Source organism: Erithacus rubecula (genome assembly GCF_903797595.1).
Source record: "Erithacus rubecula genome assembly, chromosome: 23".
NCBI classification, from domain to species: domain Eukaryota; kingdom Metazoa; phylum Chordata; class Aves; order Passeriformes; family Muscicapidae; genus Erithacus; species Erithacus rubecula.
Window position 1 is genome coordinate 5,899,676 of NC_136675.1, and position 27,420 is coordinate 5,927,095.

Sequence of the window (27,420 nt, forward strand, 5' to 3'; positions counted from 1 at the left end):
GGCGGGTCTCTGAGGGGAACAGGCGGGGCCGCTGTTGGCTTCACCCTCGGTGAGGGGAAATCGGGCTTTTAGCGCCTGCTGAGGTTTTTATTTGGACAGGGAGTGACCCAACTGCAGGTTTTTAGTGCCTAAAGGGGCTCCAAGAGAGCGGGGAAGGGATTTTTTCCCCCCAATTCCAGGGGGAAAAAAATTCTCTCTGTGAGGGTGGTGAAGCCCTTGAATGGAATTTCCAGAGAATTTGTGGCTGGAAGTGTCCAAGGCTGGAACAACCTGGGATAGTAGAAGATATCCCTGCCCTGGTGTGACACTTTCTGTCCCTTCCAACCCAAACCATTCCATCATTAGGAGCTGAATTAACACACTACCACACTCCATAGGACTAAATCCAGACGTGTTCTTGTGTGGGTTTTGTGCACACACAGCTGATTGCTGAGGTATTTTTTTTTTTTCCTACAGCACAATTCTGAAAGTGTCCATTTTCATTATTTAGGCAGAATAACAATTGCCCAGGTTTCATTCCCGGAGTGTGTAACCCTCCCTTTTTTTTAAACAACAGTCAAGACAAAAGACATTCCTTTAAATCCTTGCTCAAAGAGGACAGGAAATACCTTTCCTTAGTCCAAATTCCCCTGCTGGGTGAGAGTCAAGTGCAGGGATTTCAGGTCCAAAGATTCCTTTTGGGATGAGTCCTCACTCTGAGGGGAACAGGCTTTGTTTGTGAATACTTTGGAACTATTGAATTTCACAGGAAGGTTCTTTATCTGATGGTCTTGGATTATAATGAGGATTTTGTGTGAGTGTCTCAGTGATTAATTCCCTGACAGGGTTCCTCTTCCTTTGCTCAGCTTTTCCCAACCCAAAAAAAGATTGTAAAAAACGTGTTTATTTATCTCTGAAGCGCAGAGGTGGGAGTTGAGACATCTGGAGGTTTTATTTAATGTTTTGCAGCTTAAGGCTTTGATTTGGGATTCCTGGGGTCTGCTGTGAAGGACTGGCAGCAGTTTGGGAAAAGAGAGGGTTTTCAATCATTGGTAGTGCATGAGGGAACACTCAGGGATAAAAACAGAGATCAAATTTGAGATACCCCTGTTAAATCCCAGCATTTTGGGGATCCTTTCACTGAGGATGTCGCTTTTGCTGGCAGGTTGGAGCTGACTCCTGCTGGTTCCTCCTCTGCAAGGGCTGACCAAAGACCACCAGCAGAGCCTCTAGACTGGAAGCAGAGCTGCAGGAAGCCATGGGAGACAGTTGCCCTCCTTCCCCTGGGCTCAGCCAGGGATTCAGGCAGGAGCCAATCCCCAGGAGCAAGAGGATGTCAGATTCTGCTGTGCAGCTGCAGGCCCTGCAGTCAGCTAAGAAAGCCTGCATGCTGAGCCGTGCCTGCAGCACTCCAGATCCAGCAGGGAATCCTCTCATCTCTTCCCCAGGCTCTGGCTGCTCCCTTTTTCAGGATGAGAGTGACCAGGATGAGCTGGGTGCCAGTTTCTCTGTCTCCAAATACGACAACGTGGCCATTTCCCTGAACGTCAGCGGGTGTTTCGACGACAGCGAGCTGGATGATTCCCTGCTGGAGCTGTCAGGCAGTGAGAAAGGGAATTCTCCCTTTGATTACACCGAGGAGGAGATCCAGGAAATGCTGGCAGATGATTCCATGGAAGCTGAGCAGCAGCAGCACCTCGCTGGGAAAAGCCAAAATACGAGTAGGGAGAGCGAAAAGGCTGAGGGGACGTTGGTCAGTGAGGTCACAGAGGAGCCAAAGGAGCCTCAGGGGCATTCCTCAGGCAGCTCTGGCTGTGATCCTGCCTTTTGGACTGCTCTGGATGGGGCCCAGCTGCAGCAGGAGCTGGACCTTGACCTGCAGGAGCTGCTGAGCCTCAGCCCTTTCGCCGCCGCCTGCTCCGAGGAGGCTCTGGAGGAAAATAACCTGGAAAGGGAAACTTTGGATGCAATGATAGATGATTGCTTGGGATATTCCACTGCTGCTGGGAGGTGCACTCCTGAGAAATCCTCAGAAGGGGTGATGCCTAAAAGCCAGGAAAACCTGGCTCAGGATTGCCCAGGAAAATCTGTGCCCTCATCTGACCTTCCCTGTGGCCAGAGCACAGGGGATGAGAGTCCAGTATCTGTGTTGTCACCAAAAAAAGAACTTCCCAAAGCAGCAACGAGCTGTTTCTCAGGGAAATCAGGCTCTCCAGAGGATGCTGAAGGGGAACCCACAGGAGCTGAGCAGCCACCAGGCAGCACTAAAGTAAATTCACATCTTCATTCTTGTAACTTGAATTATTTTAATCCCATCCCTTTGGATTTGTCCATTTGCACATAAGTGCTGTGTTTATACAGGGGAGGTTTTTCAAGTGGGTTTTTATATAGCTCTAAAAGCAAAACTTACATGGAAATGTTTTATTACACATTAATCCCCTTTTTTCTTTCCCTTTCCAGTTAAGTGACACAGCTGTAGGCCAGACTGGGCAGGAAGAGCCACTCAGAGGGAAAAAAAGTGGCAAATTAATTCTTATCCCACAGAAAGAGGAAGACAGGTAATTTCTCAGGAAATCTTTACTTTAAAAACCACCCCAGCTGTTTCCTCCATCCACTCTGTTACCCGTGGGGTTCATTGTTTATTTTTAAATGAAACAGTGAGGAAACAATAAATCTTTCACCCCGATACTAGAAGAGGGGGAAGAATATGGGGAAGGAGGTGGGTCAGGCAGTTCAGAGCCGTGCTCTGCAGGCAGGAGAGGAGATGCTCGTGTCGCTCTGGCTGCTGCTCCCGGAGCTGTTCCCTGCAGGTGGCAGCAGCAGAGCGGCTCGGGATGGTGCTCCTGCTCTCCCCCGCTCCTGGAGGTGGCACCTCGGGGCTTTTCTCCGGGTGCTGCGGTGTGAAAAAACTGATTTTGAGAGCTCCCTGTGCTCAGCAGGCTGCATGTTTGATCTTTGCAGCTTTACTCAAATAAATACTTGTATTTTTTTCAATCCCAAGTATATCATGTCTGCCACAATTCTGCCGGGCTCTTTGCTCTCTCTGTAACCTAATTTAACAAATAACCTAAAAAAAAAAAAAAAAAACCCCACAAATTATTATTTTCAAGGTTGAAACAACGGACCTGCATTTCAGAAGCACAGCCTGAGCAAAAGAAACGTTTCTCTCCAGGCTATGCCAATCCAAGTGAGGAAAAGTGTGGCTATTACTTCAGGTAACCCCAGGTGGGATGGGATGAGGCTGTTGGGGAGGACAAATTGATCTCCTGGCTGGCTGGATTTAAATTCTTTGTTTGGAGTGTGTTTGTTTTCAGAGGGGAATAAAAAGTACCTGCACTGCCATGCACAAAATTCCTGCACAGGAATCAGCCTGGCTCCAGGGCTGGCTCAGAGGAGTTTTAGAGATAGCTGGGAAATACTGGGAAGGGTTTTGGTGTGGGAAATCAGGGATGCTCCCAAAACAGGTTTGTATTCCCTGGGAAAAGCAGAGCTGAGCTTTGGCTTGTTCTGTTGGGGATTTACTTGGTCCTGTGAGTTCACAATTGTCCCAGAATCATCAAAACTAGAAAAAACCTCCAAAACCATCAAGTTCCCACCTGATCATCAACCCAGATCATTGAGTCCAGTCCTTCCTTGGACACCTCCAGAACTCCACCACCTCCCTGGAACCTGTGAACTCACACTGGGGCAATCTTGAGCTCAGATGCTGAGATTTGGGATCAGACTGGGGGAATCTTGAGCTCTGGGGAAATCTTGAGCTCAAGTGTTGGGATTTGGGATCAGACTGGGGGAATCTTGAGCTCAAGTGTTGGGATTTGAGATCAGACTGGGATAATCTTGAGCTCAGCTGCTGAGATTTGGGATGAAACTGGGAGAATCTTGAGCTCAACTGCTGACATTTGGGATCAGACTGGGGGAATCTTGAGCTCAAGAGCTGAGATTTGAGATCAGACTGGGATAATCTTGAACTCAGCTGCTGAGATTTGGGATGAAACTGGGAGAATCTTGAGCTCAAGTGCTGAGATTTGAGATCAGACTGGGAGAATCTTGAGCTCAGCTGCTGAGATTTGAGTTTATTTCTGACACTTTCTCTGTGTTGCCTCAGTGGTGTCATCCAAGAGCCACTGACTGTGTGGGTTTGCAAAGGAAGGTGTTGCAAAGAGCAGGTTTGGATTTCAGCTCATGGGTGGCAGCTGATGGGTAGGACTGGGATCTTCTGAGAGACAAAATATTCTGGTAGCTTCCAGCCACGGCTCCCTGTGGTTATTTTGAGTGTTCATGGGTGCAATAATTGCCATTTGAGAGGCACAAGGAGCTGACAGTGGTGTGTGTGTGTGTGGAGCCTGCACTCAGGCAGGCAGCAGGAACAGCTGCATTGCCACAGGGCTGCTTCAGAGGATGAATCCAGCATAAGTAATGCAGAGGGGAAGAGGCAGGGAGAGCTAAAATGGCCTTGTTTTCTCTTGCTTTCAAATTAAAAATGCAAGAAGTATGTCGTGAGTCACAAAAAATCAGGCAGGAGCTCTAAAAGAGCCAGGCTGAGGAGTGAAATGGAGCTTTCTTCTGCTGGGGAAAAACATTGTCTGTGATGCACACAATTTGATTTTCTTATTAGTGCAAAGCTTTCTTATTCCAAATAGCTGTAGGCTTGGAATTGAGCCCAAGGGGGAGTGTTGTCCCAGGTGAGGAGCTCCTGGCTGGGCTGGCAGTGACCTGGCTGCTGCAGCACTGCCCTGCCTGTGGCATTTGCATAGGAAATGCTGAGTGATCCCAAGGAATTCATGAAGGAAAAATCAGCAGATTTCCAGCCAGCAAGGGAATTCCTTCTGGGAAGGAACTAATATATTGCTGCTACAAATCTTCAGCTCTGTTTTGAGTTGCAAATCTCCTGGCATTTGTCTCAGGGTAATGTTTGCTTTGCTATCCCATCTTTTACATAATCTGTCTGTTCTTCCTTGGATCCTGGCTCTTGCTGCTGTGCTGTCTGAGGGAATTCCAGGCTGGCTGCATGACAGATTTTGTCTTTTCCTTTATCTGCATGGTGCAGGAAATACAGCTTTCATATATTTAAATACAACTTCAATATATTAAAAAAAAAATCCATTTTTCATATATATATCTTTTATATCTGCATATGTCTCATATATATTCTTATACTGAGTGATTGATATTTTTATATTGGGTGATTGAATGCTAAAAGTCACACTGACTAGTTGGAAAAAAACGCTTTTATATTCAGAATAAACTTCTCATGTTGAGCCATCTCCAGTGTGTTGGAGACAGCCCACTTGTGCTTCCTCTCATTCTGCTTTCCTAGATGTTATTAAATCCTAATATATTCATTTATTTGCAGCTTCCCCTAAGAATTTAAATGCTGCTGAAGCTGTGCTGGAGCAGATGTAAAAATGAGCTGTGATTTGAGCATCTGCTTGGCAATGGGGGGCTGATAATTGACCACACAAGATTTCTGCCAGCTGACCATTTGTCAGCATTTGCACTTTGTTATTGCCCTTTATCCTGCAGTAAATGGAATTATTTCCTTCCTGATGAGATCCTCCTTAGCAATTCTGGGGCTGGATCAGCTACACAAATAATGAGGCTCCTAAAAATGTGTAATTTGGAGCAGAAGCACAGAATGGGCTGGGTTGGAAGGGACTTTAAAGATCATCCTGTTCCATCCCCTGCCATGAGCAGGGAACCTTCCACTGCTCCAGGAACCTCTGGGAAGCTGAGCTGGCTCCTCTCTGACCTCCATCCATTTGTTTTTCCCAACCAGGAATCTGCTTGCTAGAGTTTTTTGATGCTTTTTAAAAATTCTATCAGACTTCTCACAACCTGGCAGAAACCTGATAAATTATTTCCTTGGATCTCCCTGGAATCAAAAGGAGAGGAGGAGGAAATACCTTATAAAGAGGCACAAACCATCTGGTTTTACTGTAATAACAAAGATCAATATCTTAAAAAAAACCAGACAGTGTGTTTAAGGTGATGGAAAGGGAGAGCAGTGTCAGGAAACAGATGGAGAAACAAATCTGTGAAATACAAATGAACTCTTTGCTAGCAGATTCTGCCTTGAAAGACTCTGGTCTCTTGATTGATGCTGAGCTGGCTGAGGGGGAAAAAAAAACTTAATCTTGAAGCAGTTTTTACCTGCCCAAATTAATTTTGCTTGGATGGAGAGCTGGCAGTGAAGGTGCAGGGCTGGGGCTGTGCTGACATAAAGGAAGAATTCCATTTAGTGGCTGAGCTCAGCAAATGAAATCCATCTCCAAACTCCAAATTTCAAGAGATATGGGATGGGGTAGGAATTGATAAAGTGGATTTCTAAGTTTATGGTGAGGGGAGAGAGAAATTCCCTGGGTTCAGAGTGTGATGCTCCAAGTCCAGGAGTGGCAAAGCTGAAATAATCAGAGCTCCTCATTTCTAAAGAAATTGAACTTGCCTGAAAACCTCATCCCAAATCTGTGGTTGAGATTTGACTGTTGTGGAAGGAATGAGGATGTGCCCAAGGAGAAAATGCTCCAAAGGTTTTAAACATTGTTCCTGAGTTTATCCAGCTCCCTTTCCTCAGGCCACTGAGGATTTATCCACTGGGATAAATCCCTCCAAATATTTATTGGGATTAATCTGCCCCTGGGACTTCCCCTCTTGGAGAAGAGCTCCAGTCTTTTCCTGGAGTGAGTCAGGCTGAGTTTGTCCAAGTCCTTGTTTCTCCTCAGGGGTGAAAAGTGCATCCTTGGCAGTAGAAAATGTTCCCTCTGTTTTTATCACCTGTTTCACCTCTGACTCAGAAGGTCAAGGGAAGGAACTGAGATGTAGGAAAGCTCCAAATCTATAAAAAAAATCCTGATTTCTTCTACACTCACTTCAGACAATGGCAACAAGTAAGAGCTTGCCTTGGAGAACCTCCCTCCCAAACAACCCATGGATTTCTCCAGAAAAACTTCTAAAAATCCCTTCTAGAAGAACCAATTTATGGCAAGGAGTTGTTCTTTTGGGTAAATAGGAGCTGATCCTCCACTTTCTGGAGGGATTGCTGGGGAAACACCATGTTCCTGGGAAGGAGCTGTGATTCACATCCAGCAGTGACTGCAGCATGGAAAATCCCTGGAGTTTGGACTGGGCAAGGACACACTGTGTGCTGAGAGAGTCCCTGGGAAGGGCAAAATTCCAGAATTTTACTTTCCCTCAGCTCTGAGTGTAATCCAGCTTTGGAACCCTTCACTGCCTGTTCTTGCTGAGCACTGAAAATAAAACTCAGTGCTGTGACAGAGGTGACAACCCAGTGCCAGGCAGATGTTCCTGCTCCAAACCAGATTTTTTTTTTTTTTTGCAGGAGTGACCCCCATGGTTGGATTTTGTGGTTTTGCACTTTAAAAATGTGATTTCCTGAGTTAGGTTCATCCCTGTGCATAAATAAGATCAAAATAAGGCAGAAATTTTGTTTTGTTTTGTTTTTTGGTTTGGGTTTTTTTTTTTTTTTTCAAAACACAGATGGAAGCACTCTGAAGCCTGCAGATAACCAAGCCCCTTGAAGTAGTTTGGCTTTTAATCTTGCTTTTTTTGAGGCTGCCTAAAGTTTGTGGGGTTTTGTCTTGCTATTTCAGAACGTGCAAATGAGAGGATTTAAGGTGGGTGCAGCACTTGGTGAGGAAAATTTCCTTTTTGTTTGAACCTTCAGCCAGGGAAAAGGAGCTTTGCAAAGAAGGGGATGAAGCACCAGGCAAAATTCCTGAAAGGAACTTTGATGTTCTGACTTCTCAAAGTGCCTTCTTAGGATGTGGCTTCACTTTGAAAACCAAGAAAATCAGGAGCAGCAAAGAAATGGAGATTTGTTCTCAGTTATCCAGCCTCATCCAAATGCTCCTCTCATGTTTATTTTAACTTTTTGACCGACTTTTTTTTTTTTTTTTTGGGCAGAAATTCCCCAAATTCCAATCCCTCTGGGTGAACAAGAACTTGGCCAAACACCAGAATTTCCAGAGAATTCCTGAACACTTCCAGTGCAACCCCATTGGATTTTGCTGCTGAAGGGGCTGTGCTGGTTCTTGTTCTGCATTTAGAGGTGCTAATTGGTTTTTTTCAGTGGTTTTTAAGTTCCATTTGTAACTTCTTCTGCAAAATCCTTTAATGAGATTTGCACTTGAGTTTATAAATATTTTCCAGCTTTTAGATTTTCATCATTTTCTTCTTTTTTGTGCTACTGAGCAACTCCAAATGAGTTGGAGGTGGATAGGTTGCCAGCAGGGCCTTGTGACTCTTTTAGGTGTTTATAGGTGGAATTTTGGAGAGCAAATTAAGTTTATACAGGCAGCAAATCATCTCATATTTTTATCATCACAATCTGATTATTTTTGGAACTGCTTTTGGCTCGTGTGATCTTAAAGAAATCAAAATTTTGGGGTTGGGGCATGGCCAGAGTTTTGTGATGTGTCAGGTCCTTGGTGCCACCAGAGCCTCTCAGGTGACTTTTCCCTCTGTAATTTGTATTTACACAGAGCTTTGCATTGAGGGAGAAGGAGAAATCCCTTGGAAGCACATAAAGATTCATGGCTTTGAAACCAGTGAACCTCACCAATTAATTTATTTGAAAAAATAGATAATTTCCCTGCCAGGGAGGTGCTGGTGGTGGGTTCCCCCACCAGGGCAGGAGGGGATTTTTGTTTTTTGGGAGTGTAAAACTCTGCCATGAAGCAGCTCTGCCCTTTGGGAAGGATTTAAGCTTCTAAATTTGCAGCTTTAGAGCTGCAAATTTCCTTCTTTGACATTGCAAATGATTCACATCTGAATGGTGGAGAGAGGAAGGAGAAATTGTGGATTAAGGACAGAGTGTTTTGCTGTTAGAGAGCAGCCAAGGGCCCTGCTGCTGATTTTTGCTGTAGTAGAACCCAGTGATATCAATAAAAACTGGCTTTGTGCAAGCCCTGTGTGAGCTCTGATGAAATGCCTCACAATTAAAAATTTAATAGTGTTCATCAATGTATTGCAGCCAGCCAACAGCAGCTGGAAAACAACGAGGCTGAAATAAAATCACTGTGTGGTTTTTTTTCCTTTTATTTTTTCTGCCTTCCTCTCAAACTAACCAGTAAAAAGGAAGAAATTCCATCCTGAAATGGGAAATGGTGAAAGTTGATAATATTGTCCCTTTGGTTTGGGAGGATATTTAGGTGCAGAACAGGTCTGGATGGCATAAACAGATTTTATTTAGCAGTTGGTGGCATTAAAGGTGGGGGTTTTGTGAGTTCAAAAGGACAAGGATGCTCAAGTGTCAAACGGCATCGTGGGGCTCTGTCATTATTGCCACTCAATGGTTCTGTATCCAGATTCCAAGGAAAAAGAGATTTTTTGGGGGCTTTTTGGGTTTTTTTTTGTTTTGTTTTTTTTTCCTGGCTGCCAACTTTGCTGCCTCCATCTGGGAATCTGAAATTCAAGCTGTGCCTTCCCCGGCTCTGTCACTAATAATGAAGATTCTTCATTTGGAACTTACTTAACCAAAAATTGAGGCTGAAGGAGAATCCAGCTCCTTTTCCCTCCAGTCGCGTGGGCTGCAGCACCACCAAGGGGGAACAGCATCATTTTAATGCCTGAGGTCACCAGACAATTCAATAGACACCAGATTTGTGGAGGGAACAGAAGATATTTTAGCATAACAAGCGCGTTGATCAGGCAGCTTTTTAACAAACGCTGGAAAAGCTGATGGAATTTGGTCAGCTCTGCTTCCAGACGAGGCGGTAATAGCTCATTACGCGCCGTTAGGAAGCTTTTTTTTTTTTATTTTCTCTTTTTTTTTTGCTGCAAATCTGGGGGAAATTACATTTGGTGAAACATATGGTGTCATCTTCAGCTCTCTCCTCGGGAAGCACAGAGGTGGGGGAAAAATGGATGTGCGGCTGTGACATTGGCATTGGAGCGATGTCACCTTTCACATCTTTTTGGCAAACGCTGCCATCCTCTCCTTCTCCTCTCCCTTGGCATCTCCATTACCAGCTGAGATTGTGCTAACACTTTTCCTCCGTGTAGGTGGCTTTCTATTGAATCCAAAAACCTCGTGTTCCCGTTTTGTTGGTAATTTTTTTTTTTTTTCCCCCCCCTCTGTGCCTGGTGGCCCGGGGGAGGGGGTGACAAGTGGCTGGGGCTGTGTTGTGAGTTGGGAAGGACACGCTGTGCAGGATTGTTTGCTCCACACTTCCTCCCGCGGCTCCTCTTTGCTAAACTCGTGGGGGAGGAATCTATTGGCTAAATTGTACTTGTAGGCATAATATTACAGTGCTGGGAAGGAGGGAGGAGAGCGCTGCTTAACTCGAAACACGCCCTGGGTGCGCTGAAAAAGGGTTTTGTTTGCAGCTCCCTCGCTCCTATTGTGCCCCTGAATCTCTGCTCAGTTGGTTCTTGGAAATCACCGGGATTCATCCCGAGCCAGCTGGGAGGGTTTTGCTTTGAGGCATCAGCAGGGAATGAGCCTCTCTGCGATCCCTGGCACAGCCCACTCCTACTTGCTGCTTTTTAGTATTTATTGAAACCTCCTTTTTGCAGCTCCCGCTCCCAACAATGAGTCAAAATCAGCAGTCAGGGCAAAAAAACACGTGGGGGGACGTGGGTGGTCTGGAGGGTGTGTTGTGCTGTGGCCCAGCATGACTTCCCTCAGTGTGTCTTGGGTTTATTTTTGCTTGATCTCTTGCCTTTATTGACTGTAAAGCACCTCAGGAGTATTTTTTGGCAGCTGCTGATGGGAACGAGGCCTCTGTTCTAAAGATGGGTTTAGGATTGAACTCGCCCAGGGGTGGCTCTCATGGGTTACAGTGGAATTTAATACCCACACAGCAGTTAAAGCTTTGATGTTTATGACCCTCAGAACAGCAGCATTTTAAATAACTTTCTTCTCCCATAACCTTTTCCTAAAGTGTGGATTTACTCCATCACTTCAATTCAGAGTGGCTGAAAAGTTTCCTTGAAGGGAATCACTTGCACTGAGTGGTTTGGAGTCCCTGAATTCTGAATTCTGCCAGCTCACATTTGTGTCTCCTAACAAACAACATTTCCTTACTCTCCAAACCTGCAGTTATGGGTTATGAGATGCAGGTTATCAAAATAACCCTGCCACATGTGAATATTGAACTCTGCCCCACATTGACACTTGAAATTTAATTCAGTTCTACCAAATGAGTGATCACATCTCTGTCAGGAAAGAAATAGCTTAAACCTGTCCCTAGAGAACAACAACTGTGGGGAAAAAATAAGGATATGGTCTGAATTCCCAGGGACAGGTGGCTTTAAAAACAACCACACAACCCCCCAGGCTGCCAAATGACCAGGCTGGGTTTCCTCTGGAGCAGCTCTCCAAGGGCTGCTTGCTTGGCTGTCTGCTCCAGGATTAGGAGAGAGCATCTCCCTTATCATTTTGCACATGCTGTACCATCTGTCCTAAATCTCCCTTTGTAAGGCTCTGGGTTCCAAATTCTATTTCTTCCTTGGGAGATAACAGACGTGGCTGAAGGATTTTGCTAGGTAGGGCTAGGGTGTTATTTATGGTGCAGTTTTTTTTTTTTTTGTCCTGCAGCCAGAACCAACTCTGGGTTTCTCCACCCAGACACTGAGAAAATATTTTAGGTTCTAGATTTGTTTAGATTTTAAGTCTGGGAAATACAAAATCCCCCAGTTTTAGGGTGTGTGTGCTGCTGGATGAAATAATTAAATTCAAGCATTACAAGGACACAAGAGATGCCTTTAATCTTTTATTGTACATTATAAAATGTTTATTGCTCTGTCTGTATCAGAGGTGGTGACCTCTCCTTCTTGGTGATGGAAGAATATGTTCAGGCAAAGATCCTGGAGACACTTTTGGGTTTGGCCTGGCTGGAACCAGCACACCTGCAGGAGAACTTCCCAGTGCCTTTTTCCCAAACTTTTGGGAAAAGCTGGTGACAGGGGAAGAGGAGAGATGGCAGCTCCTCACTGCCAGGCTGTTCCTTTGCAGGAATTCCCAACCCAGGCTCCTCCAAACCTTCCTCAGGCCAACCTCTGTTGGCATTTGCTGGATCAAAGTCGGATCCTGCCTCATCCCCTAAGTGCATATGGAGTGATCTTGTGGAGGAATTAAATAAATACAGATACCCCATGGCACACTACAAAGAGTAAATCTTTTTTCATGTCATGGTCCTGCATCTCCCAGCTTTCCAGAGCACCAGCAATCCCCAGGGATCCTGTCAGCTTCCAATCTTCCTAAGAGAGAGGAGAAGCCCAGCCCTTTCCCCATCCATCCTCATCCCTTTTGGGAAGGGCTGTCTCCAGCAGACTCCTGCCATTCCAAAGGCAGAATGGGTAAGAACCAGCCCTTCCCACACAGCAACTTTGCTAAAAGAAGCATTTTAAGAACTTAAGCCCTCAGAAAAAGGCCCCTCAGGCCAGAGCCTTCCACAATAAACAGCTCCTGCCCCGCAGCCCTTGCATAGCAACCGGTATCATCAGGTATTTTGTCTTTTCCTTTGTTTTTTTTGTTGTTTCTTTTTTGCTGACTGGCTACATTTTTATGGACCTTTTGTCCCATCGGTGGTGGAGTCAGGCCCAGCTGAAAATACCACGAAGAAAATGGTTGAAACTATCCTGGAAGCTAAATAACAGCTTCTGGTGTCCCCTCCTGTTGGTCTGTGCCTCAGTGTTCCCCGATTTTTCTGAGGTGAAGAGCACCAGTGCGAGAGAGGAGAGACAGCAGCAGTGGAGAATGTGCTGCAGCCTGGCTGGACAACAACCAGAGAAATTCTCCTGGTGGGAATGGAAACTGGGGGATGCCTTTTTTTCTTTGTGTGTGTGTTTGAAAAAAACCCACCTGCCAGACGTGTTACACGACACACATCAATGAACGAAGCGAGGCCCGAGCGCTCAGCTGCCAAAATTTGGCTCCTTGGTGGCATTTGCCATGAGCTTCCCTCCATTCCTGCTCAGAGAGGGATGTGCCTGGGAATACTGCCAGGATGGAGTGACAGTGAGACCAGAGAAAGACACAACAGAACCTTGTGCATTCCCAAAAAACAGGAAATCTCCCAGAAGATGGAGTGTGAGGGCGGAAAGGAGCGGGGGAGACGTTGCTCCAACCCAGGTGATTCACAGATCCAGCATCGCTGATTCTTCTCCATCTTCTTTGTTTGGGTGTCAGGGTTTATTTTATTTCTTTTTGCAGGATTTCCCTTCCTGGGCAGATGTTTTTCAGAACACGGGTGAGGAGGTGGATGTCAGCGAGTGACAATCACGAGGTCTTGTTTTGCAAATCGCTCCGACAATGTTTCACCTCCCCAGTCATCAGGGCTCAGAGGCAGAGTGAGAGTGAGGGATGGAGTCCATCTCTCAGGTGTCAGCCTGTCATGCTTCAATGATGTTCACTGAGGGCTTGTTTTTTGGAAACTAGGAGAGAAAACAAAGGAAAAACGGATGTAGAGAATGGAAAAATCACATCAGAGCTCAGTGCAGTCTGCAGGTGGTGTTTTGTGAATATTCTCATTCCCACCTCTTTGTGATGATGGAAAAGGGTCAGAATTGAGGTTTTAGGCTTGTGGAGGTCATCACTGCTTCTGAACCATCATGAATCAGTCAACTATTTAAAACACTAAGTAAATACGGTGGAGATGTAAACAGAAACACGAAGAAGTTAAATTAACTGAAATAAGTTTGGATAAATTAAAGGCTTGACCTATTTACACTTCGGCATTGTGTTACCATCTTTGCTCCTGCTGATTAACTTTCTAGTTAATTGCAGGAACAGTGTCCTCTCTGCCACGTGCTGCTGTGGGAGGACCCAAGGAACTCTTTCTTTTTATTTTTTTTTCCTCCAGAGATGCTCAGATCATCCAGAAACGTGGCTTGAAATCTGATTTCTGGCGGCCACGCAGGATGCAGGAGGTGGGAGTGAAGTGCAGGGTGTTCCCTTCCCTCATCCCTGCTGAGGGGGAGGATTTTGAACAGCATTTTTTGGGGGGGGTGATTTAGCACAAAACAAGCTCACCTTGCTGCGCAGGAGGCCCCCACCCTGGTGCTCGGGTGTGCTGTTCTCCGAGGGGCTCTTGGCTTTCTCCTTGCTGTTGTTGGGCTCGTTGTCTTTGATGATGTCGTACTGCCTGCAGAACAGGGCGATCACCCCTGCGGGCAGACAGAGCATCAGCATCACCCCAGCGAGCAGAGACCCTCCCAAAGCACAGCCGGGCAGCACCTCTGCCTGCCCCCTTCATTCCATCCTCAACCACTTAGGCAGGACGGCAGAAAATTAATTAATTCTATCCCGACCTCCCCGTTCTGAAGTGTTTTAAACCCTGCCTTTGGATCTCAACCAGCAGCAACCCCCGCGGTTCAGCGAGCACTGGAGCTCCTGGAATTTCTGCCTGGTGAAAATGTGTCCTCTGCTCTCTGTCCTCCGGAGCTGGAGCTGGCAGAGGAGAGGTTCTGAACCTGCCAGCACCTGCAAATGGGCACAGGCAGTGGAAATTTCCTCCCCCACAAACCCAAGGCACGTGGAGAGGGAAGCAGGGGCAGCCGTGGCACGTAAGATGACTGCAAATGTCTGTCTGAGAAGCTTTTATGTGATGTTTCCACCAAATAACATCCCTGCCTCTGGATTCCAGACACGTAGGTGAAGTGGATCCAGGCAGATGCTGCTTTTCTCCTCGCTGAAAAAAAAATCTTCCTTAATAGCCAAATATATTTAAATCTTTCAGCATCACATCGGGAGCTGCTCTATAAAAGGAGGGTGGCACTTGCCCCCAGGCTTTACTGATAAACACAGTGGCCCAAATTCTTTCTTTGGGATGTGGGTAAATGGCTGATTCCAGGAGAAAAAGCTTTAACATCTGCCACAGCCATTCCTTGTGTGATTTCTGTGGGTAAAACTGACACACAAAGAAGGAAAATGCCATGAAAAATTCCAGGAACACAAGAGCTGGGACTTGGCTCAGTCCAGAGGGCACGGACTGGTTCTGTTTGGATTTTCCCAAATATTGTCATACAGAACAGGTTAAAAGCTGGTTAAAAGAAGGAGATTTCTGTGTATTGAGACTTCTTAAAGAACCCATTTGATGTAGAGACATTCTCCCCCACACCCCTTTTGCTTTTTTAAATGTAAGTAATTTGTCTGGAAGGGAAATTGTGGGATTAGCAAATTCTTTGTTCCCAGCTGATCAAGTCTCAGATTATTCTACAGCAGGAGATGAATCAGTTGTTCAGTCACCCCATGTAATTATTCATGATTATTTTCCCTGGCAGGGCATTGAAACTGGGATGTGCACAGCTAAGACATGGCATAAATGCTGAAAAAATAATAGCCTAGGGGTTCTGGAAATCTTTTAAATTCATTTTGGTTTTCATGTGATTGTTTGCTTTAGAAATAATTGCTGTCCAGTCTCTGGAAAAAAAAAAAATCCTACATGAATCTGATTAAGTATCACCTGGATTCCTCCATCCCCTTCTGTGATGGGAAAATTTCTCTGGAAAATTTATATCTAAATCTAAATCTAAATCTAAATCTGAATCTAAATTAGTAGGTGTGGAGAGCAAGACTTAAATCTCTGTTTAGCCTGAGCATTGGAGTCATAAAATATCCAGGAAATTACTGCAACTTGTAATATCTGAAGGACTCAAGGCATATCCTGTTGTATATTTGGATCCCTGGAAACATTCCAGGACAGAGCTTGGAGCAACCTGCTCTGATGGAAGGTTGGGGTGGAATAAAATGATCTTTTATGTCCCTTCCAGCCCAAACCATTCCATGATTCTGTGGCTGAGGGCATCATAATCAGGGCAGTTTGGAAAAAAAATGAGATTACAGGATTAGCCATAGGGAATTGCTTCCATCAAATCCATTTTCTACTTCCAAACTCGAGCTGCAAATCCCAACCTGAGGCACCTTTAGATCTGAGAGCTCCATACTTTTTGTGGGAGGAAGAGTTTTTTCCATGGTTCCACGTGCAGCCAGGCATTCCTGAGGATACCCCAGGGATATATGACTTTTAACAGAGAGTTAGGACTGACCTGCCCACATGAACAACACCACAACAATGATGAGAATTTCCCCAGCTCGCAGCTGTTGGTTTTTCTTCGCCATCTCCTTCATTGTCACCTCATCTGCACAAGGGCAAAAAGATACTGTGAGACCCAAAGCCCAGACCCCAATCGGTGTGTCAGGGGCAGAGCCAGCAGGGACAGAGTCCTGAGGCTCCTTAAGGCACTAAATTAGGATTTAGGAAGGAATTCCTTGTCAGAGTGGGGAGGGGAATGGATTTTTCCTGCTGCATCCCTGGAAGTGTCCAAGGCCAGCTTGGATGAGGCTTGCAGCAACCTGGGCTGGTGAAATTGTCCCTGCCCATGGCAGGGGATGGAACAGGATGAATTTTATGTCCCTTCCAACCCAAACTATTCTGGGATTCCAGGATTCATCCTGTGGCATGCAGAGGGAGGAGCAGTGGGACAGGGCAGTGTTGTCTGTCCCCGTGGCTGCTCTCTCTGCTGTCCCTGTCCCTGTTAGTGCCATCTGCACCTGTCACAAAGCCTTGCATGCTCCAGCAGTTCCAGCTCAGGAGCATGGAGAGCCTGGCAGGATATTTTTCAGTGGAGCTCTGGGATTCAGAAAAGAGCAAGAGCCTTTTTGCAGGGAGTAATTCTCCTCCTTGGCTTCAAAGCATTAAGGAGATTACAGTTCAGGCCCACAGGAAAGCAGCAGTGCTCCTCTTAGTGCTTGCAGATAAACACCAATTCAGCATTTACAGCCTCCAAATCAGTTTAATAAATAGAGTCAAGGACTTGCATCCTCAGAACCACGGCCAGAAGCCCTGGAATGGGCAGGGAGGGACCTGGGTGTCCCCACAGCCCTGCACTGCCAGACCCTCTTTGGAGCTGACAGAAAACCCTCATCAGCCTGGTTTAGCTGAAGAGGAACAAGTGAAGGAGTTGCCAGTGAGGAAGTGCCTGGTTTTCTCTGTGAAGATGTTGAAAACCCATCTGGGTGTGATCCTGCTCTGCCTGACCCTGCCTGGGTGATCTCAAGAGGTCCCTTCCAACCTCAGCTCTCTGTGATTTGGCAGAAATGTTGAAAAAGTAGGAGCCTCTGGGTACTATTTTCCCTGAAATCCAAGCACAGGAACCCCTGTGGATCCCACAAGTGCCCTGTGAGCACAGTGATGTGCCCAGGGGGGCTGATTCCACGAGTTCACAGGCTGAACAGGAATATCCCCTGGCATTATCCACTTGTAGGGAACAGAACAGAGCTGCCAACTTCATCCTCACTTCATTAAATCTCGTCTGAAACAGGAGAAGGAGCAGCCACCTCCAGCAGCATCTCTCTGTCACCTTGTGCCCCCTCCAGCTTGAACCCTCAGCACACCCTGAGAGAACACTCAGCTCCATGAGTGTGTATCCCACAGTGTTTCTCCTGTTGATCCCACTGGGTTTATCCTATTGATCATACAGGGTTTCTCCTGTTGATCCTACTGGGTTTATCCTATTGATCACACAGAGTTTCTCCTGTTTATCCCACAGTGTTTCTCCTGTTGATCCCACTGTGTTTATCCTATTTATCACACAGGGTTTCTCCTGTTTATCCCACAGTTTCTCCTATTTCTCCCACAGGGTTTCTCCTCTTTATTCCACAAGATTTCTCCTGTTTATCCCACAGTTTCTCCTATTTCTCCCACAGGGTTTCTCCCATCTCTCACCACACAGGATCCTGGTTCCTCTCTGCAGAGCCCTGTGTCCCAGTGGCCACGTAGGAACTCACCCACACTTGCCTTTATTTTTAGAGGCTAGTTTCTCAGCTTCCCTGGGGGTCTTGAAGAGGACTGGCTCACTGGCAGGGCTCTGGCCTTGGATGCTGATGGACTGGACATGCACAATGTACTCAGTGTCCTCCTCTAGGTCCCAGAGGGCACAGGAGCGGGTGGTGGTGTTCACCTCCTGGATGAAGCGCAGCATCCGCACGTCCTTCTTCTGGAAGCCGAGAGAGGAGAGCACAGAGTGGTGGAGAGACCCTCCCGTGTGCTGTCACTTAAGGCCACTGATTGCTGCCCTGCCCACCGGGTGGATGTGGAGAAACCATCGGGATCCTTCCCTCTCTGCAGGCAGCGATGTGCAAAGCGCCGCTGCAAAGGGGAGGGAGGAGCCAAATCCCCTCCGGGACCACGAGGGACAGGACGAGAAGAAACGGGCTTAAAACTGCAGCAAGAGGATTTGGGGACCAAGGGGACCTGGAGGGCAGATGGACATGGCTGGAACTGGGGAGTTCGAGGCACGGTACCTGTTGGGAAATTGCAAATCCAATGACAACTTCATCTTCTAGGACATCCCAGGTGACAACAGCTGAGTTGGCTTTCAGGTGTTTGACTGTGACATTTACTGGAGCCGACGGGCTGTCTGCAAGGAGGGAGAGCAGAGCCTTTACAGGGGCAGGGAAGGAGTGGGAAAGGATCTTCCTCGGGATCTGTTTGGGATATGTGACCTGGAAACTGCAGGTACTCCACGTCTCAGTTCCCAGGGCAGAGCTAGGAGTTGTCACCTGAGTTACATTCAACACGGTTCAAACCGATAGAGGGGAATTTAAAATTGAATATAGGGAAGAAATCCTTTCCTGAGAGGGTGGTGGAGGTTGCCCAGAGAAGCTGCCCCATCCCTGGAAGTGTCCAAGACCAGTTTGGAGCAAACTGGGACAGTTCAAAATGTCCCTGCCCATGGCAAGGGGTAGAACTGGCTGATCTTCCTGTCCATTCAACCCAAACCATTCCACAACTCCATGTGTGAAATACCCAACCCTTGTTTAATTTCTTGAACACCACAGCCAAGCCCTGAGCAGCTCATTCATCCCATCCTCCCCAGCCACATTTTTCCCTGTTCCCTGTTCCAGCCTGACAGTGACAGCTGGGAGGAAATTCCAGCTCTGCCATGGGAGTGTGCACATTAAATGCTCAGATGAGCATTTCCAAGGTTTGAAAGACAGGAGTGGAGTAGCTGGGAGAGTTTCTTTTGCTTTTCCCTGGTAGAAAATGTTTCTTACAATGTTTTGTGGCTGATGTCAGAGCATATCCAGTGAGCATCCACTTGGAACTGCCAGGACACAGTGGATATTGTAATGTGGAAAGGACAGGCCAGCAAAGCAGGAGCCTGAGGCTCTGTGTTTATTAACTGAATAAACTCTGTGTTTATTCCCAGTTCCAGAGCACAGCTGAATTGCCAGCAGGATCCTGCCAGCCTTGCCAAGGAGAGTTGGGCTGCTGCACAACCTCCCCAGGAGCCTTTTCCCAAGGGAGCTGCCCAGTCCTGGCATCTCCAGGGAAGGTTTTACCTCCTAGGCTTGGCACAGTTCTTCCAGCTGGATTCTGTTCCTACTCCTCTGGTCAAATTTAATTCACAATCTCCAGCTTTGCTCTGAACCCAAGGCAGTGAATGCTCTGAGTAGCCCCAGGAGGTCAGTAGGGTGAGGAAGAGTCGTTTTATTCCAACTTTTATGAGAAATTAATACTTTTATTTCATTATAAGCACCCCTCTGGGGCTGGGACAGGTCACCAGTACAAGAGGAGTGCACTTGTGCCTATCTCCAGTGACACTTGTTGGATTTATGATCATTCCCAGCCGCCTGGATGGGGCTGAAAATATTCAAGCTGTAGTGTCAGTGTTTGACATCACTCCTGGTGAATATTCCCCTGGGAGCAGAGGAATAACAGGAGCACAGAATTCCCCAGCTGAAGGTCACTTGGCACAGTGATCCCTCATTCCTTTCACAGCCAGCAGGTAGACCCTTAGGAATAAAATGTCTGCAGAAGCCATTTGATTCTCAGTAAGGAAAAAAAAAAGTCACTGCATAGATGAATTCACACAAATTTGGGACTTTAGGAGGAGCAGCCAGTCTGTGATTCCACAGAGGGATGTCATTCCTCTCTGGAGTAACAATGGAGTTGGTGTTGATCCAGAATATTCTCATCTGTCAGGGCCTGGCCCTCATGGAATGAGGCAGAATCCCCAAGAATCCTCTTGGAGGATGAGATCCTTCATCATCCTCACCCTCTCTGCAATCTGAGGAGGGAAACAAATCATCCTCCCCATCCTGGAATAAAAGTCCCTCCCAAACTGTGCCACGAGGAAGGGACGTGGGTCTGCAGCTCTTCACCTTCCCCCGTGACTGAACCAACAAAAGTCGAGTCTAATTTTAGGAAGGGGCAGTCAGCAGACAGGAATGTGCACGGGGAAGGTCTGTGAGTCATGCCTGATGAATTTTTTTTTTGCTGGAACATACTGAGGACATGATGGAATTGAGGGATGGGAGACAAAACAATCTCCAGCTGCAGCCGAGCACTTCGCCCTTCCCGGCTGCACTCAGTCCTGGTGTCCCTGGGTATTTTTAGGAGCTAAATTTTTTATTTTTTTTTTAAAAAGCTACCACTGACTTAGCTAGCTTCAGTTGGAAAAAGAGATGAATTAACCCCACAGGAACAGAGAGCAGAGATCACTGAAAAAAAAAGCTGGGAAAAGGGAACAGCACTCGGAGTGTTCAAGTCCCCTTTGAAATTTGTGACCTTGAGGGAGGCACAGCATAAAAAGTGTCCGAGTTTTCTGATGGCATAAGATGTGGGGGAGTTGGGAAGACCTTGAAGAGTTGGAGGAGAGCAAAAAACTCTTCTGGGAAGTGGTGGGAGAGGGTGGAGAGCTGTGAGGCAGGAGGGAAGCACTCAGCAAAGCTGAAACCCAGAGCTTGAAGGCTCAAAAACTGGAATCTGGGTGGAGGTGAGGGAGAAATCCCCTGGAGTGGGTGGTCAGGAACATTCTAGAACCTTCCTTTGTAGGAATGCCTGAGAGAGGGATGGGGTAGTGAAGTCAGCAGTTCTAAAATCCAGGAATCCAGGACAGCAGATCCCAATGTGCACTGCTACACCCAAATCAGTGATGTCAAACCAGCATAAAACCACTAACAAGAGAATTAAACGGTGTTTGACAGAAATACAAACACAGGAAAATGAATTTCCTGCTCCCAGAGCTGTGGGAATAATTTGGAACCAAAATCTTCATCCATGAGATTGCTTTTCTCCCTGTTCCCAGGAGATGAAGTGATGAGATCATGACTTCCTAAGACCTCAAACACTGTTCCAAGATATTCCACAAGACTTTTGGCACCCTGGTCCTGTTGCAGCTCCTTGAGAGTGCCAGCCTGGCTGAGATCAGGTGGAAAAGGTGCAATTCCTGTCATTTCCCAGCTGCCTGCAGGGGGTCAGCAGCTCGAGCAGGCCATCAAGGTGCCAAATCCACATTTTTGTTTCCTTCTAGAGTCATGTGCAACTCCTGGAAACTTTGCTTCTGTGCCTGTGGCAGCCAGGAAAGCTGCTGGTGTTCTGGGAGAGGGTGGGAATGCTGCAGGGACAGCAGGGAATGGGTTTTTAGTGGATCAAGGATTTTTTTTTTGGGCCTGTTTACTCCAGAGCTGCTGAGGGCAGCACATTGCCTGTGTGCTCAGTAAGGGAATGGTGCAAGATTCCTGTTTTAGCACTTTAACTTCATCCCAGTGCAGGACGCTGGAGCAAATCCCACCCTGTGAGTATTTACCCAAATTTGGATAGAAAAACATTCTCATTTTCATATCATTTCCCCACCCCTCATTAAGATAAACCCTAACGATTTAAACAGAAATCAAGACTTTTAAACATGAACAACAACTTAAAAACCGAAGATTTCTAAAACCTCCTCTCATTTCCTTCCCACAGACTCCGAAATCTCCCATCCCCCGGGTCGGTGTGTCCCAGCCCTCCCCGGTTCCGCCGCACTTGGGGCCCTTTTGGCAGGAGCAGGTCGGAGCCTCCTCTGTGCACCAAGAAATCCTGAGCCCTGGAGATGGTCCTTAATCCCTTCCTGATGTTGAGAACCCCTCCCAGCTTTCCATTAAATGTTTTCCTCGTTATTGTTGGAGTTTAATTGGAGAGAGAGGAGCTCCCCCGCATATTTTACAGCTCGTTGGTGGCTTCATTGTGGCACAAGGAAGAGGAGCCCACCTGCTTCTTGTGAGTTGGATTCCTGTGGGATGGATGGGAGGGGTGGGAAAAAGAGCAGGGAAAAGCTTTGTTCCATCCCTCTGCTGCTGTCACCTGGGAATGAGGGAGGGATGCTGAATATTGGGGTGTCCAAACCCTGGGATGACCTGTAGGATCAGGAAGGTATCACTGAAGGAAATATCACACCCTTGGGGTCACCTCAGGCCAAGCCCAGGCCATAGATCTGGAATTAAAGTGTATTTCTGGATTTATCTCTCCAGCCCAAAACCTCCTGAATTCACCTCTCCCATGGAGGTGCTTGGAATTGCATCTTTCCTGAGGCTGTGCTGTATTCCCAGCATTTTCCAGTTCACTCAGCTCCTCTCCCAAGCAGCTCCTTCCCTGCTGGGGAGGGTTTGAGCTGCCTCAGAGCTGCAGGGACATGGGCTGGTGAGCTGATTCCCTGCTTTCCAGCTGCCCTTTCCTGCAGGAAGCAGTGAATCCCAGCCTCAACTCTTGATTTCTGCACCACATCCTTCCCTGGGGATGCAGGAGATGAAAGGACACAACCTGAAAGGAGCATCCCTAAAATCCATGTGATGTTTCCTGCCAGCCCTGCTGCCCTTTCCCTGAGTGTGGATTCACACAGAGCTGCTTTTGCTGCCTCTCTCTGCTCTCCCAGCATGGATCCCATCCCTGCATATAATTGCTTGTGGGTTTTATGGGGTGTGTAGGAACATTGGCACATTGCTCAGCATTCCCAAGGGTTTTAATGAAGGGAGCCCCAGGGGAATGTGTGGGAGCAGGGATCATTCCTGCTCTGTTTGCTAAGATCCAGCAATTTCAAAGAGCAAAAAGGCCAACTGGTGGTTCTTCAGCTGGGAAAGAGGCAATTATTTCCTGCTGACCTCTCACTTGCCTATAAAAATGGGATATTAATAGGCCACCAGCCCCCTCCTGCCCACCTCTTGGCTCTGTGGCTGATTCCTCAGGGAGCAGCTGCCCAAACGTGCTGCAAATGCTGCCAGAGAGCGTGGAGCCTTTTCAGGAGCACAGAGACTGTGGCCAGCCAGGCATTGAGAATTCCTCAGGGCAGAAAAAAGGAATATTTCTACCCTGGAGAGTCCCAGAGACAGGCAGGATTCTCTCAGGTCTCCCCAAGGCCACAATTTGGGTTTAAATGCTGCCAGCTCAGAGCAGAGTCGTTCCCATTATGACATGTTTTATCCAAGATCCAAATATCCACAGAGAACTGAGTGCCAAGAGCTTTTCTAGCTCCTCTTATCCCACACCTCTGTAGTGCCAGAGGGGCTGAGGAAGCCTGGGAATTTCCTGGATGCTGACACCAGCCCTCTCCTGGGATTTTGCTGCCTGCTCCCAGCCCAGCTCTGCTCTTGTGTCCCGATTTTACTGCACACATAAAGATTTGCAGCTTCATTGCTCAATACATTTCTGCTTTTAACTGAATTATACTCGATCCAGGCCCTAAATCAACCTCTAGGCACTTCATAAACCAGCAAGAATTTGTTTAGCAGTGAACATCCAAAGGGTGAGGATGGATCCAGGACCAGCACATGGATGGCACTGCCCCGGAGTGCTGGTTAATAACTGCAAGCACATCTCTCTGTGAGGAATCTCCCTTTCCCACAAGCACATTCCCAGCAGGAAAACAGCATTTGGAAGAGGATGGCTCAACCTTGGCTGCTTCTCACAGCACCATCCCTGCTGAGAGCCTGACACCAGGGGTGAGAAACCTCCACATCCCAATTAAATCCCTCCCACGCCGAAGGCAGAAATCAATAAAGTGCTGACGCCACCCATCAGGCAGCCAGGAATCTCCCTGGCCTCTGGCATGCAGGGAAAGGGCTGCAATGGGTTGGTTTGTTGTTCCCAAAAGCTCAGAGACCTCTCTTGAGCTTGTTGCTCACCCTGACCCACGGGTGATCCCAGCTGCCCGGGCTCAGGGCAGCACATCCAGCTCAGAATCAGCACCTGGGGTCAGCTTGTCACCTTGGCTTTGCTCTCCTTCCCCCCACCAGGCTGGGGGGCTGCTGGGGAGGGGGTGAAGCTGATTTGCAGTGGCTCAGAGGGTGAGGACACACTTCAGAGCTGAGCAGAGACCAGCCAGGGGGGTTTGGCACCTTTTTGGGCAGCTGAGGTGGCTGTGAAGGGGGTCCTCAAATCAGAGCTTGTGCAGGTCCTGAGAGCTGGCCCAGAGCTGTGCTGGCAGGGGAGGTTTTACCTGAGCAGTTTGTCACCTCTGCTCTCCATCTCACAAAGATAAACCTGACCTGAGCTGCTCTACAGGCTGGCACCTGGCAGTGAGGCAGTTTGCAAGGCACAGGGGCTGTGGCTTTCCTTCATCCTTCATTTTCTGGGCTTCCATCATCACCCTGCTGCTCTCTGAGCCCTGAGCAGTGCCCTGAGCCCAGCCCAGCTCCCCTCTCTTCATTAGCTCAGCCTAACGAGGAGAGGACTGCTGCCAGAGCAAGGGCAAAATTAAATCCTATTCCTGACTTGCCAAACTTCCCAAGTGTTTCCTCAGGGATCTTCAGGAGTGGGAATGATGGGATGGCATCACCCACCCAGGTGGGTTTGGGTGTGAAGGTTATTGCTCAGCTACCTCATCCTCCTGCTGCCCCTCCTCTCTCACCTTGGCATCACCTTGGCAAAAAATGGTGCTGCCTGGCCAAAATCCCTGAATTCAGAGCAGGGCCTGTGCTTGGTGCCACTCACCAGCCCTTGCCCTGGCATTGCCAGGGGGGAATGTGCACCAGGCCCCTCCTGGGAATGACAGCTTAGATCTTTCATGACAGGAATTATTTTAAACCCACTCACACAAGCTCTGGATGGACCCTGAAGGCTCCATCCCTACCTGGGAATGATTTCCTCCCCAAGACTTTCCCAACGACTCTTGGCTTGTGTGCCTTGGTGGCCTTGTGGCCACATCATCAGGCAGGGCTGGGGACACGGAGCTGGTGGTGACACTGCTGCTACCTCTGTGTGACCTTGGCAAAATCACTCTGTGCCCTCATCCCTCTGTTCCTGCTCTGGAAAACAGGGACAGCACAAGGTCTGTGCCTCACCTGGATGCAGAGAGAGCTCGTCAGGACCTTGGCATGGGTGGCACGGGAGGAGGAGGCAGTGACACCACACCAGAGTCACACCATGAGCTCCCAGAACATGGCACAGCCACCTCCCGGGCCAGGCAGCAGCAGGAGGTGTTTGTGGGCAGGGACACAACTCCCTGTTTACTCTGGGATGCCAGGTGAGGTGATCCAAGGATAAGGAGGAGCAGGGAATGGCCTGGTTTCCAGAGAAGCCCGAGTGCTGTCACAGTTGCAGGCGCCTCCATTGTGCCGCGGTGTTTTCCTCCTCGCTCCCTCCCTTTGGGAATGTTTCATTAATCTCCCCAGATCTGGCAGTTGTGAAACAGCAACTTCAGAAGGCAATGCCTGCCCAAGGACGGGTGGCAGAGCTGGAGGCATCCAGGGCTTGCACAGCCCCGACAGGCCAAATGTAACTCCAGCAACTTCCAGGGATGCCTGGAGCCAAGGAATTTCCACTCCCTGGAGCTCTGCATCCCTAATAATCACCCCCAGCCTCCTGGAATGTGAGATATCCTGGCAATCAGCAGTCTGTGAATCAAAGCAGCTGTTCCACCAGCAAAGGAGACAGCCCTCGACTGCTGGGGAGGGTGACTGGTGTGTGCTGGGGAGCTCCACCAGCTCTGCCCACTTTGCACCCACACAGGGAGTGCTGGGGCCAGTGAAGGCAAAAGTGGACTTGGGTCCATCCTGGTAGCTCCAGAATTAGCTCCAGCTCAAGGGATCGCTGCCTTCACCAAAAATCCCCCAGCCCAGGTGACCTGCTCAGCTGGAGGGGCCTGGTTTGTGTGTCTGGGATGTGCAGTGCCCCTGGAGATGTGGTTCCTCTGGGACCACCGACCTTCCCCAGAGTTCACAGGGCTCCCAGCTGGGCCCCAGACAGCGGGGAAGGCAGAGCAGACCCGGCTTTGCCCCCTCAACTCTGGTTTAGCCAGTGAGACAAACCAGGGCCGCTGCTCGGGTGCCCAAAACCTCCCCGTGTCGCTGCCCAGCGCAGGGCGAGGGGCTCCTCTCCCCCTGCCCCTTTCCGCACCTCGCCGAGCCGCCCTCCCCGGGGATGCCCCGCTGCCCGAGCCCGGTGCCGCGGGGCTGCGCGTCCCAAACCGCCGCCTCTTCCGCACCCAATTCCATCCCGGCAAAGTCCCGGCGCCCCCAAACTCCATCCCATCCAGCCCTGCCCGCTCACGCTGCTCCCCCCCGGGGGTCTCTCCGGGCACCGAACCCTCTCCCCACCTCCCCGGTAGCCGCTCCCGGGGCCCGTACCTGCCTCCACCGGGCGCAGACCGGCGTAGCTGAAGCAGAGCAGGAGCGCGGCGCCGGTGCAGCCGAGGAAGGGCTCCATCCCCCGCGGCCGCTCGGGGCCGGGCCGAGCCGCTCCGGGCCGGGCCGGGCCGGGCCCCGCCGGCGGCGCGTCCTGCGGGCTCTGCGGAGCCCTTCAGCACCGCGGAGAGCGCCGGGGCTGCCGGTACCGCCGGTGCCTCCCGGTACCGCTGGTAGCGCCCGGTGCCGCCCGATGCCGCTGGTACCTCCCAGTGCCGCCCGGTACCGCCCGGTGCCTCCCGGTGCTGCCCGGTACCGCCCGGTGCCTCCCAGTGCCGCCCGGTGCCGCCGGTGCGGCGCGGCACGGCGGGGCTCCGCTCAGCCCGGCGGCGCCCGGACAGGCTCGGCTCGGCTCGGCTCGGCTCGGCTCGGCTCGGTACGGCTGGGTTCGACCGAGAGGCGGCCCCGCCGAGCCCCGGCTCCGCCCGCTGCAGCGCCGGGCAGCCCCGCTCCGGTCCCTCCCCCGGCCCCGGGGGCGGCGGGACGGGGGCGGCTCGGGCCCCTCGCTCAGCGCGGCTCCGCTCTCTGCCTCAGTTTCCCCGTCTCGCCCTCCCGGGGGCTGCTCGGACCACCGGGGCTCCCACTCCCAACCGGGAGCAGCGGAGGGGACGTGGCACCAGCACTGAATTCCGTGGGAAGACGATACCAGGAGCCTCTGGAATTAACCGGTTAATTAACCCTCACCCTCTGATTGATGCTCGCTGGTGATGGGAATAGAATCCAAGTCCCCAAACCATTCAAATCATGCGACCCTGCTGTGACCCCTGTGCTGCTGCCCGCCAGCAGTGGGTGGCAGATTCCAGCACCCAGGGACAGCTCTGACTGGGAGCACCCGGCCGTGCTGTGCGTGAGAGATGGGGCTGTGTGTCCTTCAGTGTCTGTCTGTCCCAGCTATTCCTCTGCCACCTGTGCTGGGGACACACAGGAGCATCAGTGGGGTCCCCACATTTCTGCCAATCCTACGGTTTGGTTTATGGACTGATGGTTTTTCTCTGCTCATCCTGAAGAGGAGAGTGACTCAGGTGTGAGGGCAGCCT

General features: G+C 49.2%; 2 protein-coding genes across 4 annotated transcripts; one reads left to right on the plus strand and one right to left on the minus strand.

Moving 5' to 3' along the window:
* S100PBP (S100P binding protein) lies at positions 1-21,886 on the plus strand. 3 transcript variants are annotated; one of them, XM_079325517.1, is made up of 6 exons: positions 1-83; positions 1,145-2,248; positions 2,440-2,537; positions 3,090-3,194; positions 13,154-13,226; positions 21,693-21,886. In XM_079325517.1, exons 2-6 carry the CDS (start codon positions 1,238-1,240, stop codon positions 21,828-21,830), a joined length of 1,425 nt encoding a protein of 474 aa, XP_079181643.1. In that variant the 5' UTR covers positions 1-83; positions 1,145-1,237; the 3' UTR covers positions 21,831-21,886. The 3 variants fall into 3 exon arrangements, with proteins under 3 accessions (XP_079181643.1, XP_079181644.1, XP_079181645.1); XM_079325518.1 differs by lacking the exons at positions 1-83; positions 21,693-21,886 and adding an exon at positions 13,379-13,674 and having other exon boundaries at positions 1,089-2,248; XM_079325519.1 differs by lacking the exons at positions 1-83; positions 13,154-13,226 and having other exon boundaries at positions 1,094-2,248.
* On the minus strand, positions 11,699-26,598 carry FNDC5 (fibronectin type III domain containing 5). Its single transcript, XM_079325522.1, has 6 exons — positions 26,327-26,598; positions 18,245-18,360; positions 17,739-17,937; positions 15,988-16,080; positions 13,973-14,106; positions 11,699-13,374 (listed from the first exon to the last, which is right to left on the minus strand). The coding sequence occupies exons 1-6, from the start codon at positions 26,403-26,405 to the stop codon at positions 13,333-13,335; spliced, it is 663 nt and encodes a 220-aa protein (XP_079181648.1). The 5' UTR covers positions 26,406-26,598; the 3' UTR covers positions 11,699-13,332.
* Positions 26,599-27,420: the final 822 nt, after the last annotated feature.